We start from the raw sequence: 16,596 nt of genomic DNA, 5'->3' as shown, positions 1-16,596 counted from the left end.
AGGGAGACACAGTTTCAGCAACACGGAAAAAAGTATCTCGGGCGCGCTTTAAGTACATGCAGATATTCCGTCCATCTTGTCAGGATGGGTTAGGTTGGAGCTCTAGATACTGACCGTGTATCTAAACTTACATTTTTGGATGATTGAAAATGTTTCATTATTAGTAATCGAATGTCTGCAAACTCTTCTTTGGCGATGGGTATCAAAAGTGAGAGCAGTGCACATCCACAGCAGTAGAAGATACATATGCGGGTGTTCGCACAAGTGCCGAAAATAAAACGCAGACCGAGATTCCTCCTTTGATGTGTGAGCTCTGAAATATTATTATGATTGATGGGCGCGAAAGGAAAACGAATCCAGAACATCAGGCGCATGAAAATCGAAGTAGAAGAACTCGAACGAACAGAACGGTCGAGCGTCGCATGATGTGAGTTATGTTCATTGGAAATGAGGCCTCGGAATTAGTGGGGATTGTTCCATCCTCAAGGACTGCGACTCTGCCGCGCCCATTGTGCATTGTTGAGTCCGCTCCTTTCCGCATGTTCCTCCACTTTTTGTTCGGGACGTCATGCGTATAGAATTTCATTTGATTGAGCGCTTAATCAAGCAAACATTAATGTGCACTTATTAATAAAAAGTGTTCGGGCACCGTTTCATTTATCGTTTATCTGCTCAGTCGTGGCTGAGTGAAGCCCGTGGATTGCCGGACTGCTGGTCACGACGATAATGACTGGGCAAAGGATCGATCGGTGGTTGTAAATTAAAAAATGTGTATAGGAACGTTATCTAGAACTCGGGGCGCATAGAAAAGGGTACGAATCTATTATACTTTTATGGGTGGAAAAAATTGTTTGATCCGCAATCAATCGCCATTCGAACTTTGTACAGCAAACCCAGCGGAATTAGTCAACAAAAGTTTATCTTTGAAAAGGGTTAATGGGTAAATGAATAAAGCAATGCTATATATAAATAATATAGCGGAGTCTTGTGGAGTTGTATAACTTTTCATAACCTTTCATTACCTAAGGTATACGAATACCTTTGCCGAAAAGTTCCTATTGAATGGGTCCGCTAGAAACCCGTAACTCTGTGCAAATTTCATCCGCACGTTGCACCCAGCTCATCCATCTGAGCCGGAGTTCCTCGGGGAACCGACCACCCATTGATATCGTCTCGTAATCATGGACCAGTTTACAAGCTGAGTTATGTCATGCCCAACCAGATCCAACAAAGGCCCAATCCCCCGGTCGCCATAACCCATTGCAGAACGAAAAGAGACTCCCGCTTTTTCTAAAACCTCCATTGTGTGGCAGCGAGTTGATTGTTTCATTTGCATTGTTGATGCTGCATGGCAGCTTTTTTATTACCGGCATTATTATTTTGCGTGTTATTAAAGCGCAAGCATTCTCTACCGATATGTGTGGATGTATCCGAACGGTGTTCAGTTGTTCCTCCTGCTGTAGCCTAAAAAACAGTCGGCGGATGTCGAGCGATGGAGGGGACTTTAAGCTGCTTTCCGTCTGACTGAATCGGACGGCCTTTTGCAGTGCCGAGCCGCTCTTTCCTTTCTTCGGACCCTCAAAAGGCAGAAAAAGCAGAGGCCCAGACTTGCCCATAGAATTTGTATGAAATTTAAATACCTATTCAGCATTCAAAATGCGAGGCAACTGCGCAGAGACCTAAATACTTAAGTAGTTTCCGAGGGCTGCCAAAGACACTCGGCAGAGGAGGGCGACACAAGGCGGCGCTTTCATATGCAGACACACGTTCTCCTCCGCGGAGGAGGCCCCAGATACGAATTCGGATTCGGATTCGAAGTCGGATGCAGATGCCGGCAGACAGATAGAGATACTCGGATACCCAGATACTCAGATACTTAGATACGGGCGGGCATAGCGAGCTGGATTATGCCTCCAAACTACGAGCACTTCAAATTGTGTGTGCCTCACGTAAGATTTAATCTTTATTGATTTATTTTGTTTGGCTTTAATTTATGACGCCCGAGTAGGCCATCATTTTTTCTATACATATGTACATCTCTCCTCCTTCGCCTGCTGCACAAGCCCAAATGAGGAGTGGTACGGGGTATCGGTAGTCGGGGCTCACCATGGCTTACCCAGCTGTGCCATATTTCACCGGATAGGATGGCAGTGCAATTTGCATTGTGGGCGTGATAATTAATCAAGACAATGTTGCGGGCTCCAAACATGAGCTAATCAGTTGTGGATTAAATTGGGGAAAGTTGTAGTGAAAGACTCCCTTTGCCATTTAGTATTAAGGGGTTAATGAAGAAAAGAAATCATACGTGTAACCTTTTTCACTTACCCCACCTTTCAAGAACAAAGTGCTCGAAATGCTTTCTCATAATAAAATGAGTTAGGAACTGTTTTGGTTTATGTAAACACCATTCCTCGCTTCTCGCGCACCTGTTCCAATATACGTTATTCAAGGAAAGCACCTTTGATTATATCCCTAGCAATGTCGTCGTCGAGCTGCAAACTTTTCAGCTTGGCTTCCTCCCCCACGTGGCCCCAGATTCTTGGATTACAGCCTGTGGCAACTTATCAGCTCCTCCCCCGTCGTCATGGCTGACAACCCTTGCAGGTAACCTTTCATTTAACATTAACCACCAAATCCCAGCAGCCGACTACTATTTACTCCCCCTTCGCTCGAGCTTCCTTACCGAAACTTCAGACGGGCAAAAGGAAAATGTAACGCACCGAAACGCTCTTGTAACTTGCTATCCAGTTAAGTTAAAAGTTTTCGCCGGAGCAGAAACCGTTAATCAAAATTAATTACACATAACCAGTGCCGGTCCGCCCGATCCCCGATACCCGCTCTGCCTTCCTCATCCGGAAAAGTACGTGCCACGCCCACATGCGACATGCAAACGAAGACAAGAAAAACGCCGAAGCAGCAATTGTAATTTACTTAATGAGCAACATTTAGCCAGCCGACGAGTCCAGATGGTCATAATGTGAAGGAATCGGATGAGAAGGAGGGGGAAAACTACTCTTGAAGGTGAATTGGTATCCAATAGGTATTGGTACAATAGTGATACGTAATTCAGATAATGGCGGATTTTCCAACCATAAAATATCGTATATTATATACGAACTACATATATAAAAAAGTGTTCATATTCGGCAAATTAGTATCAGTGTATTATGCTTTGGCAACCAAGTATATATGATCTTCTAGGAAACTAGATAAAGTCTTCAGAAATTATGAATATATTAATATATATTGCGTTATAATATGTCAGATATCATAATATCTGTCAGATCTTTCGATCAGATCTATCGATTGGTAGTCAAATGAGTATTAGACTAATAATGACTTATTTGCCATCTCTAACTTGATCGGACTGGAGACAGATGAGCACGCACTGTGGACATGGAGTAACCGATGTCGCCAGTTGGCCACTGCGCAGTTGTGTAATTAAAGTTCGCATGACCGGCGTTGCATTTTGAATTGGAAATGGGCCGACGGAGGTGCGTCGCCACCCGCAATCCTCCAGGGTATTTACCAACCCGCATTTACATGTCGCATGTTCTTGGCATTTAATGAGTGCTACGCACATGGAAAAATGTGGAAAATATTGATTTTCTAATCGTTTGCGGTCAATTTATTGAACTCCCCAATTATGCGGCACTAACTTGATTTTAATTAGGCTATGCGAAGCGTTTAGTTAAAATGGTAATTAAATATGAAGTAAATGGAGCCCATGTGCATGGATCGAAATGTTCCAATCGACAGACAACCGAATCATTGATTTAAACGAGAGAGTATACCATTAGTCCAACCAATAGCATTTTATTGCTCATTTCACTGGCACATTGTATCACTTTCAAGACCTTTTCTCTGAGTGCACTTCGCCATTCTTCCCCTCCCAAAGTCGCCTTCCACCAACTGGAACGAGATCTATCTGTCTGGGTCCGCTTCTGATATCCGCAGACCCAAGTTTGCAGATCGATCGACTGCCATGTTCGTAGGCACGGCGTGTTCTTAAGTAGGCTGCTGGTAAGTGGACATTAGGGGCATTCTGCGGATGCTATGTAGGCATATGTGAGACCTTTTATAGAGCAGCGACTGACAGCCACTTGCCATTGCCATTCTCCTCGAGTGGCCATCGAGGAGAAATCGCCGAGAACTCCATGCTGGAAATAGCCATTGCTATTGACGGATGTGTGTTGGACTCTCCGCAAATGTACATGAGATGTTTGTGCCGCACAATGGGCTCTTTCTAGGTAGAAAGCGTGGTAGCTTCAATGACGACCTTTGTACGTGTCGAACTCAAATTTCATATATGTGTAACCATTGTCAACCTATTAGAACCAAAGAACAAAACCTAAGAATAGAATCGCCAGACACGTCAGTAAACGTTTTGAAATCATTTTATACTTGTTGCACGGCTGTATCTTAGCCAAGGTTCCCTGTAATAGTGTTTTTGGGTTGCATTTAGGGTTACATTTAGGTATTTTCAACCTATGATTAGTTGCATCAAAATATGAACAGTACTAGTGATACCTTGTGATATGGAGATATAGTAACTAACTAGCGTATATACATAAATGAAATATTTACTAATTGCGGGAGAACTCTAGGGGTTTATCAACTTGCAACCTATGCAACCATTTCAATTGAAATATTTTATCTTAAAACTCAATAGTACTGGGAAATCGGAAATCCCCTAGTGTGAGCGGTATTCCCTATGGCAATATCAGAATGGCACTCTGGGGACTCTTGAGTGTCCATATGCTATATCCTCTATGCGGAATTGTATCTGGAGTACGACGCTACACCTTCCTCCGCATCTGCATCTGCATCCTTATCCGCAGCGCAATCGTCATCATAGTCATCTATTTACAAGTATTTGCGCTGCTACAATTTTCAAACATTTTTTAACGACTTGCGGTTTATGGCGGGTCGGTTTGGCTGGGTTTGGTTCGGGATGGGACATGGGTATGGGTTCACAGTTTTGTGCGGTATGCCACACATGGCAACCCTTGCCCCGACCCCTCTCGCTGCTGATGCATTCATGTGGAAATGAGTGGAGCCAGCGCACAAAGTTGCATGTGCAGAGTGAAAAATAAATGTTATAATGCTCTCAGATCGTATGCATTATGTCTGGGTTGTTCCTGTTGAAAGTTGTTCCGAAATACTACATCTGTGCACTTAATCAAACCTCCTACACCGAAGTTACAAGTACAGACTTACAGATTTCAGTGATTTTTCTCAGTGCACAGATGCGAGAAAAGCGAAACAAAATAGAAAAGAGGAAAGCAAACAAAACCAAGCCTCGCAGTGGGAAAACAATGCCAGTTTGCGCTGCTTCTGCTTCTGCTGGCGATGGCGATGGCGATGGCGACTACATAAGTGGTAATAATAATTCCGCTCAAGAGGCGTCGCCCGGCGTTTCATTTCAATGACACACAAACCAACAACGACGACCGCCTCTGCTGCTGATGACGACGACAACGACGATGACGTCGAGGCGAGGAGGATGGGGTTCCATGGGAGGCTGGGTGGTTGGGTGGTTGGGGACACACTGGAGACGACAATGACGGCGCTGCTGCCTCATGATGCCGCTGACGTGAATGGAGAATTACTGAATGCTAGGTGCAGCGGCAGCTAAATCCGTGTTTTTGTCATTGGACGACCCGCATCGCCTAAGCCGCACATCGTACATATGATCCGATATGAGCCGCATTCGGAGGAGGCAGACCCACAAGGGTAGTTACCCTGAATGGCACTCAACGAATGCTGAATGTCCTTCCATTGAATACAGATCTAATTTCCAAAGCGGAGGATTATGAAGCGATTAAGAGCTCTAAATAGCGAGAATTATCTAACCAATAGTTCTATCGAAATTGGCACTAACTGGCGGAAAAACTTGGCTCGAATTAGTTGAGAGCGTGTTCATCAGCAGGGGCGGAACCATTCCACTTCCCTCAGCCGCGCCCCTATTATTTTGCGATGGCTTAATATTGCTTATGCACGACTCGTCACTCATTCATTGCCCCAACCGACTGTCTATTAGGGGGATACTGCGCCCCTCCTCCCCCACCACTCGACGCCCTGAAAATTCAACGTCTGCTGGTGGCTCCTTTGATTGCATTGTCTCGTCATGGTCTCGGGTTCGAGTGGTTCCTGGCATCGCCTTTCCCCCACCCTTTCTTTTTATAGTTCTCAGGGAGCCCTGCAGGCACCTACCCCTACCCCTTCCCATGCTCCTGCCCTTCAGGTCCAGGGGCTCATTTCGTGGCAGTTCGGTGGGGAGCAACTGCGGCGAATTATACAGATCAGACCCCTTTACGAGTATATGTTATACGGTTGTGTCTTGTGGATCTGGCTCCTAGTCTGACTTTGCTTGCTAAATCCCTCGATCCCCACATAATATTCTGGTATCCGCCCATGTACCGATTTCAACGCTTCTTGCTGCCACTCACTTGACATACAATTATGTTGATGACATTGTTGTTTATATGCTTCTTTTTTTTGCTGCTGCCGTCGTTGTTTTTGATCCCCCCACTGCAGTGGGGGCAACAACAATGCGCACCATTTTTATGGGCATTCTGGGGCTGCGTACTATAGATCTGTCTTGGGGCATGGCTAAATTTGCTGCACCCGGTGTTTTATGCGAAGGGTATGCTGCATATGGCAAAGTTCATGTAACAGCCGATTATTTTCCATACAAGAAAATAAGTTATCAGCTTTTGATTTTAGATTGAAAGTATTATATCTAAGCTATCATTGGCTCTTTCTAGTAACCTTTGTTAGACGGCATAACTCATGCATCGAATTACATAAATTATTGAAGTCGGAAAACTCCGCTGTATCTGTGGTGACAAACTTGGAACTCACGGCCCATTTAAAAATTCAACTGATGTAGATGAGGTTTGCTGCTGTTGGGTTTACCCTTCGACGGAGTCTATATCTGGGCATACATATATGTCCCTTCAAGGCCTCTTGGGCTGTCATCGCAGCCAGAATCTCATTTATCCATTCCGAGAAGCAGCCGCATAAATTACTGCTTCGGTATGGGACTTCTAAGGATTCCATTCCTGCGAGATGATCAAATGCGTTTGATTGGACAAATGCATGGAGTGGGGAGCGTGGAGGAAGCTGGGCGGCAATTAACTGGTTTTCCTGCTACCGCTCCGCGAGGATGACCCGTAGAATGTCTAGTGAAGAAAATGACGCCTAATGAAGAAAAATGAATTGCACCGATGATTCGACAGATTCGAGTTTCCAACGGGGAAAGTTTTCCGCTGCCCTCCGAGGGAGCTTTATCTGGTGAGTTTCCACCCGGCACGTAACACGAAATATGCGTGTAAATTTCATTTATTGATTTATGGCGAGGCACGTAGCTACTACGAGTGTATGCTCATGTGTGGGGAAAGGCATTTGTATAAATACGCAAAATAATGGCATCTCCAATGTGCGAACTTCCCTGACCATAAATCAAGATGAGCCCGGCAAACAAAACGATTTCCCTGCCTCCGCCTCGCCACTCCTCGCGAAAATCCACATACGAGTATTCAGCTGGCCAGCCCCGCTGGAAAAGTTCTATTTGATTTCGTATTAGAGCAAAACTGCTGAGCTCACATAAATTGCGCTTTTAAACGAAAATTAGTGGGGCGGGTGGAGCCGGGTGGAACGGAGTCGGGAATCAGCTCGAGAGATTAAAGTTGGCAACGTGCCGCAGTACGTGGCTGGGAAATCATTTCTGGTCCGTCGTTTCTGCCATCTCAGCTCGACTCTGGATCTGGGAGCAGGAACGTGGAAGTTTTTTGGACCGAAAATTACTTGCGCAAATATTGCTTTGTTCAATCGACGCCGCAGCTTGGAAATTATGAGGCAAAACTTGCAGGCGGAGCAATTAGAAAAGTTTTTCCTGGACAACTGTCTCAGATGGCTCGAGGGAACTTCTCGACGGCACACGGAAAACATTCGTTGTGGGAAAGGATGTTCAAGAATAAGCCACTTAAATTTTTAAATTAAATTTTATAATTAAAAATCATTTCTGATTGAATATGGATACCAGGATATTGTTCTACAACATAGCTTCGTCAATATTTCAATTTTAAACTTGTTACCACGTCATTCATTATGTATTTCCTCCGAGTTCCCGAAATGGAATTATCATATAATCCAAGCCGTTGCGCGCACTGGCACTTCTTCATCGAAATTCAATTAAATTTCCCCCGAAGACAACCCGTCCCTCGGAACCCGATGATCTGACAGCCCCTCTATTGACTTTGCAGCCCAAATGAGATTCCCTGTCAAGGCTGAGCGCATGTCCAACGCCCTTCCCGAAATTGTTTAATTGCACACACGCGGTCCGTGGAAGGGCCCTGGATCTCGGGCCACATATCCAGAGTCTACCTGCCCTCTCCCTGTCCAGTTCCATCCCGAGCATATGGCGTGCCCAGCGACTGGCTCGTAAAAAATTATCTCCTGCATTGTTCCGCCGCTCGGTCGGGGTGCCCATAAAATCGCAGTCCCAGATCCGATCCGAACAGTGCCCAACCCAACCCAAACCATTCCAAACCATCCCGAACCAACCCAACCCAGCGCAAGTAACAACCCAAGCGAGCGGCGACGTCGGCATAAATCACTAGGAACTTGTTAATTGTGCGCCTATTTATTAGATGCAGTCGGTTTTCGGGAAATTGAGGTGGTAAGTGATGGCCAGACACATGCCGCTAAAAGGGGCAAACAGACATCGAACAGGTGACTGTGTGTGCCAGCCTTCGATAAGGCAGAAGGGCTCCGAGCCAAAGTCTGGAAATCAAAGAGGCCGTTCGCGGAACTCACTTCAATCGGTCTCCAATAAACACCAAAGCCTGCTCCCCCACTCAACACCTTTGTGAGGTTGGAGCAATTAATAAGATGTACATATTTCGGGATGTTCGGGATAATATATATATTCGACAGTTCTATTGCTTAGCTCACTCACAAGTATCTGCAAAAAGATAGTCAGCAGAAGATTGAGAACACATCATTAAGATGTCAGTGAGCAAACTTGAAAAATAATATGCATGAGTAATACAAAAGTGTAATTAAAGATTCGAGCCACCTACCTGGATGGCTGGTTCTTGGGTCGTTCTACCGCTTTTTATCTGAATTCAATTTGGTTTTGCATTTAAACTTGTTTTGCGCACCTTCATCTGTCGAATATTCTGAGCTTTTGAACACTTCACATCTAGTTGCAATTCGCTGTCAGTGGGTACAACACCATGTCTTCCAGACTAGTATCTCTGGTGAGTCCGAAAGTCATCATGAACTATTCTTTATAGAGTGACTATTCCCAGTGGATTCTCGTCCTGAGCTTGAGTTACTCAAAAGTCACACCAGCCTACGGCAGGGGATACCAGCTGGAGATCAATCATCCAGATGGATCGGCTTTTCGACGGGAATCGGTAATCGCAGATACTGACGGAAATTCAGAGCTCGATGGGGAGATTAAGCAAAAGTTCCCTGCGCCGCATGAAGGATGGTTACTGCTCTCCTACAAAATCGGATCCAAAGGATACAACATACGATACTCCTACAAGGCGGACAGTGACATTTCCGTAGTGCCGATGGTGGCTAAAAACGAAACATTCTCTATAAAAAGAATCGGAGTAAACGCTCTGAAGTCGACTGCAGGTTGAATAATAATTGTATATTAAATATTGTCAATAAAAAAATATATAATGAGTAAATACAGTAAGTTCGACTGGAAATCATATTGATGTGGTGAGGGTGGTCATTACTAGACTATATTACTATTTTCAGTGTTATAAAGTACTTTAATAGTAGTTTATTGTATTCACATGAATTCATGAATGTAGTGTTTGAAAACCATCTGGATTGCTTGATTATATTTAGTTTAGTTTAATAGTAGTTTATTGTATTCACATGAATTCATGAATGTAGTGTTTGAAAACCATCTGGATTGCTTGATTATATTTTAGTTTCTATTACGATCACACTAGATGCCCACCTATGTTAACTGTCATTTCACTTATTATAAATTATGTCGATTGGGTGACAATTAAGTGAGGCTATAAAGCCGAATCCTATTCCGGTAACCCCAACCCTACTCCTCCGTCCATCGCAACAATTTATCAGTTGGCAATCCGAACCATTTGAATCAACATAAGCGGTAACAAATATTTATGGGCAATGGAGCGAATGTTTCCATTCCGAAGCGCTTATTTATTTGTGAAACAACTTTTCCAGGCAAATACAGACCCACACAATAAATAGTACGACTGCGTGTGTCCACAAATACACGAAATTCTGAACACAGTTTTATGTATTTGGTGTGTACTTTCCTGCCATGCCAGCTAACATTTAATGTTTTTATTTGGTTTCGTTAATGACAATGCTTTGTTGCCAATATTGACATGTTCTCTATCTGTCCCTGTTTCAGTTGGAGCGTTATAGGAACAGATACAGATGAGGTCGAAACACGCCAAAGAAAGTCATTGGCGTTAAATTCTATAGTTGATGTCGACCAGAAAGCAAAGCACCTCGTAAAAATGCCAAATTACGGGTTGTTGCAACTAGTCAGTCTATTTGGCAAAACTATAAGTTATAGAGTTAAGAGTTACTAAGAAAGTAATCCCAGAGATATAACAGTTTACATTACACATTAAAACTGCACATTATTTGCCATTTGGGTTACTTTTAATTAAAATGTGCTATTAAATAAGTTTGGTTTTAAGCATACGAGCAAAATAATTAAAAAACTTTATCACAATTGTATTGTCGCTCATTCAAGAATTCTTTGGGATGTACGGGGATCGGTTAAATATTAGATATTAAAGCTTGCAAAGAATCTTTGTTGAAAGTTCAAAAACCAGAACTGGAAAATACAAAAATGTTTATTCTATTAAACTTTTCGAAATTAAATTAGCTTGTATAGTTCAGCTGTCATGACTTGCACAGATTAAAGACTTCGTTAATTACAACATCAGGCAATTGACTATTAAAGTATAACTTTAAAAACAGAACACTTCGTAAATACATTAACAAAGTTACAGAACGAAAACAAAATTCAATGATCTGGACTAAGACAGCTTGATGATGTAATATTTCAAGCGTTCTTAAAATAAATAAAAATCCAGACCTATGTTAAACTCTTAGCCCAAACTACAACGAGACTCCCAAAGAAAGGCCGTGCTGAAATTCTAATTGTTTAAGCGAACTATTTCAGCTTTATACCAATAATACAGATATTCTTTGTAAGTTCACCATTAACCCGACCGTGCTGGTATATAAATAAGCTGTCAAGTCTTTGCCTTAGAAACCCCAGGGTATCAGTAGCTTCGGCAACTTAGTTGGCCTTTCGTAGCCCCTGTTTGTGTTTGCCTAGTTGGTTGACGATGATGATTGCCAACTGTCGACAAGGGCCGCTGTTGTTGTCTATTTATAAGAATTGTATCTGCACTCGGCGAGCCCTGCTGTGCTCATTTGTGTTTTCAGCCGGCAAACACAGATATAGATACAGATACAACTACAGATACAGATACAAGGCTCGTCGGGGGCCAAACAGACATCCGCACATGCGATGTGGCGTTCAATTACTTTCATAAATTATCGATAATTGCCTAATGCGGTTATCAGCAACAAAGGCGCGGAACTATCTCCGAAGGAGTACAATCGCAGCTCCCTGCTCCACTGGGGTGCACGGGTGGGCCACATCCATCTGAAATTCATAAGCTCATTAACTTTTCAGCAAGCAGACTGGCAATCAGTAGTCGGCAGCCAGCAATTTCCCAGGCTGGGCAAATACAATTAAAATGCCATAAAGCAAATTAGCCACGACAAACTTTTCATATTTAGCCGCGAGCTGTGCAAATTAGATGCGACAAGATGGGCTGAAATGGGAGCCCCGCTTCTCTGGGGGCAGGGCGACACTAAAACACATCCTGCGCCTTCGTAATTGCCAGGCGGAGCACTCGTGGCTGGCAACTTCAGCGAATTGTGGCAATTATGTGGCACAAAGTAAAGTAGAACTTACTGCGACAGCCCCGAGGTGCTGGCGGAATCCCCGGGAAAGCTGCAATCTAGAAGGTGAGGGAAATCTCTTTGATGACCGGATTGTAATTGATTCGCGTCCTCCCATCTGCCAATATACGGTTGAATTATCGAATCAAATCTGTTCAGTGTAGCGAGTAGCAATAACCAATCGAGTCGAGTTTCTCGACTATAAGATACCTATTACTCAGGAAGTGGTGGTACATCAGCGCGTCTTAAATCTGAATGCTCATTCTTTTTTATTTTTTTTATAGTGTCCTGATCTGATATGAGCGTCAATACGGACGGACAGATGAACATGGTCACATCGACTTGGCTAGAATATTTAGGCTAAGACCCTAAAGGTCAGAAAGACTACCTTCTACCTGTGCCTTGCTTTAATAGGACACAAAGGTATATCCTGGGACTAATTTCAAATGTTAAAACCTTATTATTTCTTTAAAATGAATAAGCCATGCATGTAGCCAGTTTTTGTAGTCTGTGTTTAGACTAAAGACTTGTAAACATTGTGCAGTTTCCTGCGTTTTTCGCTGTTCATTATGGCTGCTACAATTAATTAAAGTAGCCCCTCTTTTTCATCGTTGAAAGCTTGATATTACAATCGCTTAAAGAGGAGGGGTATTCGAGAGGACTGCTATCTGGAAATCTCAACTAACCCCCTGTGCAACCTCATCCCCCCGCGTTCTGAGACCTGCCGAAAGTGCATTAAATTATAATTATTTGTGCATGACAAAGGGTCATGAAACATGCCTAATGACACATTTGCCACCGTCTGGAACAAAACGCGGCCTGCCAACACAGCAACAACACAGGCGAGGGGGTGGTTAGGGGGATTCCAGGGGCGGGAAGGTCGCGACTCGCCCGGCCAGGGGCAGACTCTACGTGTCTGCCTCTCGTCAGGATAGCTCCGACTCCGACTCCATCCCCGACCTCTTTTACGAGTATGTATATCGCTGAAATTAACCACGCTCGTTATGTTCCGGGCGTGCGGCAGCCGAAAAGAAATTAAACTAAATTGCTGCAAAACTGAAAATTTCCACTTGTAATGCAACACCAGGAACACAGAGGTTAGGTCGATGGAGTAAGGTTTCAGTCTGATGTCGGGGCTATGTATACCCTTAAAGTTGCAAGTTTGTATATTACAAAGGCACAGGATTAATTTAGTTTCATATTGAATTATTACTAATGTTATGCATTATCAAAAAGTAAGTTTAAAATAATTGGAATAATCACTTCAAATAATTATCCCTTTAGGATACGGCCGCTGATAAAACCGTATTTTGGAACTCCTGCCTACTTCGCAAAGTAGAGTATAAAGGCACTGTCCAAGGCAATCAGGTTTTGGGCTAATGTCTATTAGGCATTTGCTTTGCTGAAAGTTTTCCGCCCACCTTCCCCGCTTTTCCGACCCCGCCGACCCAGAAACTTTTCATTTGCTGCACAGTGGAATGGCCAAAGTTGCGGAGCCAAGAAGCGCGATAAGAGCACTCGGGAATGTTTCATGTTTTTGCTAAGGGCCGCAGATAAGATCCGTAATGGTGCTCGCCACATTTAGTTGGCTGCACAGTTTGGTTTTGGCTTAGTGACCATTACAGAAATGTTCCCGAAATGTTTCTGGACGAACCCCTGACCCAAAGTATTGGAACTTTGAGGATCCATCTTAACAGTTTACATGTTATTAAATTATTATTAAGTTGATGAAGTAGCAGTAGCAATAGTACTTACGTTTGTGCTTCACATAAGGCAGAGAATTAATAACCCTGGAATCATAATTTAGTATATCCCCAACCAGTTTAGCAGCTGTCTCACCGATCTTCTCATTTCCATTTAAGCCTCACTTTAAGCTGCAATCAAATACCCAGGCCATAAGTAAACCATCCCTTTTCTCGGATTACAGTTATCATATCTTTTTCGATACTCATTCCTGTCGAGCTCGACTCCATCTCCATGGATCTTGCACCACGGTGATTGTCGATGGAAATTTGAGTCGTGGTCATGTCGCATTTGGTTTTTTGAGCTCAGCTTGACGTCCTCCTGCTGGGTTGTTCTTCCTCTTTCGGCCCTACGTGTTGCAGACAAACAAAACACGGACCAAACAAAACGAAGACCAAAAACAACACAAGCGCGGCACATAAACTAGACAAACATCGATAAGAGCCAACGAAGTCCATTCAAGGGGGCTGGAAATCAGGGGGAGGGGATAGATTCATTCGAAGGAAAACAAAATAACAGAATTTACGGAGCAAATACGGGCGATGGACATGTTTTTGGCCAGCTCGGATGGGTAATGTGGTCGATGGGAAAGAGCCCTCTCTGACCCTTCCCCAGTTTATTATGATTCTTAGGCGAGTTTCTAATTAAGCGGAAGTGCTTCGAAATTAGGCAAAAAGCGGAAATGACACAATGCGAAAGTACGGAGCATGAAGGGTTCTCCGAGAAACGTCCCTCGAGGTTACTACTCATTTTTCCAACAACCCATATGGCATTAACCACTTTCATTCATGAAGGAACAGTGAGCACTCGAATGGTGAAGCTTGATAGGTACATTTGAATACATCGCTTGATATACCCCAGTTTGGAGGAGTGCATTCGCTTGTCCATGTCAGCTTCAAATGGATCGAAATTATTTTCAACTTTAATTCGAAAACGAGTTCCGAAGGAATCGACACCTTAAATGGCTGCCATGTTTAATAAGGAACCCAGTGTCGTGACCCCGTCGTTTTGCTGTTTTCCTCGACTTAGATTCCTTCTGGGGATAATAAGCTTCCCTTCCGAGGGTTCACTGTCTGCCTGCATCGTACGTGTGTGTTTGGATGATGGCCAATCCATGTGCGCCAGGTTGTGGCTCCGGCGGCAATTGCTGCCAGCTGTGTTCATAATTTGATATGCGCCGAATTTGATTCGAGCTCTGCTCAGACGTCGCTTTAATTAGCTACAGTTGCTGACTTTTTAATGGACAGTTCGGGGCAGAAGGCTGGGCGAACATCGAAGCAGGGCTTCGTTTATACGCCAGCCCGATCCGATCTGCAATTCAGGTCTGCATTCAGGTCCGCACTCTGGCCGCTTATCAATTGCGCTTAAATCGGGCACATCAATTACTCGTCTGGCTCGTTGGCCCGGCAGGCCTATCAATAAATGTGCCGCGTTTCAGGTTTCGTTTTTTCGTTTTCCGAGGCGACTTAATTGAAATACAAGCCGGTCAGGTCGACGCGTTCGCTTTAAGCCTAAGCCGTAAAACTAGACGGCGACCACATGGAAGTTAATACGACGACTTCGATGCTCTTTCGCCGCGGACTTAGATCGATCCCCTGGTATTAGGGGAATTGGAGCTCAAGCTGGCTGGGAGAGGGCGAGGACTTTGCGGCAGTCCCCTTTCGGCGCGTTTTGATTTACAGCCCGTAACTGGATCTCTGGATTGTGGCACTTATCCGTGAATGTCAAGGAAAACGAGACTTTAAAATGGGGCGATAAGTAATTACAGCTTGTGAGTCACGATGATTGCAACAAGCAGCTATAATCAAGCTCGTATTGGCTGTTTCTGACTAGAGTCACCTCTAACACTTACATATTCGATGCAATTTTCCTAATCAATATGAATTTCCTTGGTGGTTTTTCCATATTATCCTTCCATATTACTTTGCTAGGGATAAGCCAATACCCCGGTAATCTAATAATAATCTCATCCACCCAAAATGTGTTGCCCGGTGTTGCTGTTTCAGGCACGGCTTTCCCTCTGCTCATCACCCTCATTCCCATTTTCTCGCCCTTTGGCTCAATCTCTGCCCTCGTGTTTTTCCATTTCCCCCACCAATCGCCCCTCCCACTCATTACGCGATTCGTTATCGGCAGCAGGAACGACGTGAAAGATTTACGCTTCAATTGGTTTTATTTAAGCGCAAAATGCAGGCCTTCGCCTCCGCCTGCGGAGGAACTGGAAACCATCTCAGCTCCTCGGAGTGCCAAGAAATGGAAATGGTTTTGGGAAGCGATGCGCGCCAGTTGCATTGATTTACATGACAATTGCGATGGAGAAGGCGAGGGCGAGGGCCTGAGAAAATGCACACGGGACTGAAAGTCGAGGTGGGGAGATTCCTTATCGGCAGTGCCAACCCTTTGCATGATTTATAAGGCGGGTCTGCTCGGAGCACAGGAAGCAGCAAGCCGCCCGATATCTCTATCTCGAGGGCTGCTGAAGGCAAATCATAAGCGACTACATACGGAAGTCGAAGTTGTTCAGCCCTTCCCCTCACTCCACCTTACACGTTGAAATTCGGGCCCAAAAGTTGGGAGCAACCCTTCGGCCGGCGGCGGAACTTCGGCCTGTGCCTGGCTGCCGGAATTTCCGCCTCCATTCTCCATTCGAGTAAATAATTTCAAGAGCCAGTCCTCGCCAGAAAAGCATAAAAAGGAAAAGTAAGTTGTAATAATTTGCATTTGGCTGCCAAATGAATTTAGCCACTCAGGCGAACGGCGGTGCGCTGGGGGTGGTGCGCTGGGGGTGGTGCGCTGCAGACAGATAACTTTTAACTTCAATTCCGGATAAGTTCGGCCCCGGGGAGA

The 16,596-nt window shown here is 44.3% G+C and overlaps 1 protein-coding gene across 1 annotated transcript; it reads left to right on the top strand.

Moving 5' to 3' along the window:
- The first annotated feature begins 9,185 nt into the window (after window positions 1-9,185).
- Window positions 9,186-9,713, top strand: LOC6613898. The gene is made up of 2 exons (XM_032721359.1): window positions 9,186-9,269; window positions 9,321-9,713. The coding sequence occupies exons 1-2, from the start codon at window positions 9,246-9,248 to the stop codon at window positions 9,660-9,662; spliced, it is 366 nt and encodes a 121-aa protein (XP_032577250.1). The 5' UTR covers window positions 9,186-9,245; the 3' UTR covers window positions 9,663-9,713.
- The last annotated feature ends 6,883 nt before the right edge of the window (window positions 9,714-16,596 follow it).

The sequence above is a fragment of the Drosophila sechellia genome, chromosome 3R (genome assembly GCF_004382195.2).
Source record: "Drosophila sechellia strain sech25 chromosome 3R, ASM438219v1, whole genome shotgun sequence".
In the NCBI taxonomy this organism is placed as follows: Eukaryota; Metazoa; Arthropoda; class Insecta; order Diptera; family Drosophilidae; genus Drosophila; species Drosophila sechellia.
Note: the sequence above shows the minus strand (reverse complement) of the source record. Positions and strands in the feature narration are given on the sequence as shown.

Bases quoted from the DNA above. Each gene is read 5' to 3' on its own strand.
- LOC6613898 (XM_032721359.1), top strand. From the start codon at position 9,246: ATGTCTTCCAGACTAGTATCTCTG. The intron at 9,270-9,320 runs GTGAGTCCGAAA...GACTATTCCCAG, and splicing joins CTTCCAGACTAGTATCTCTG to TGGATTCTCGTCCTGAGCTT.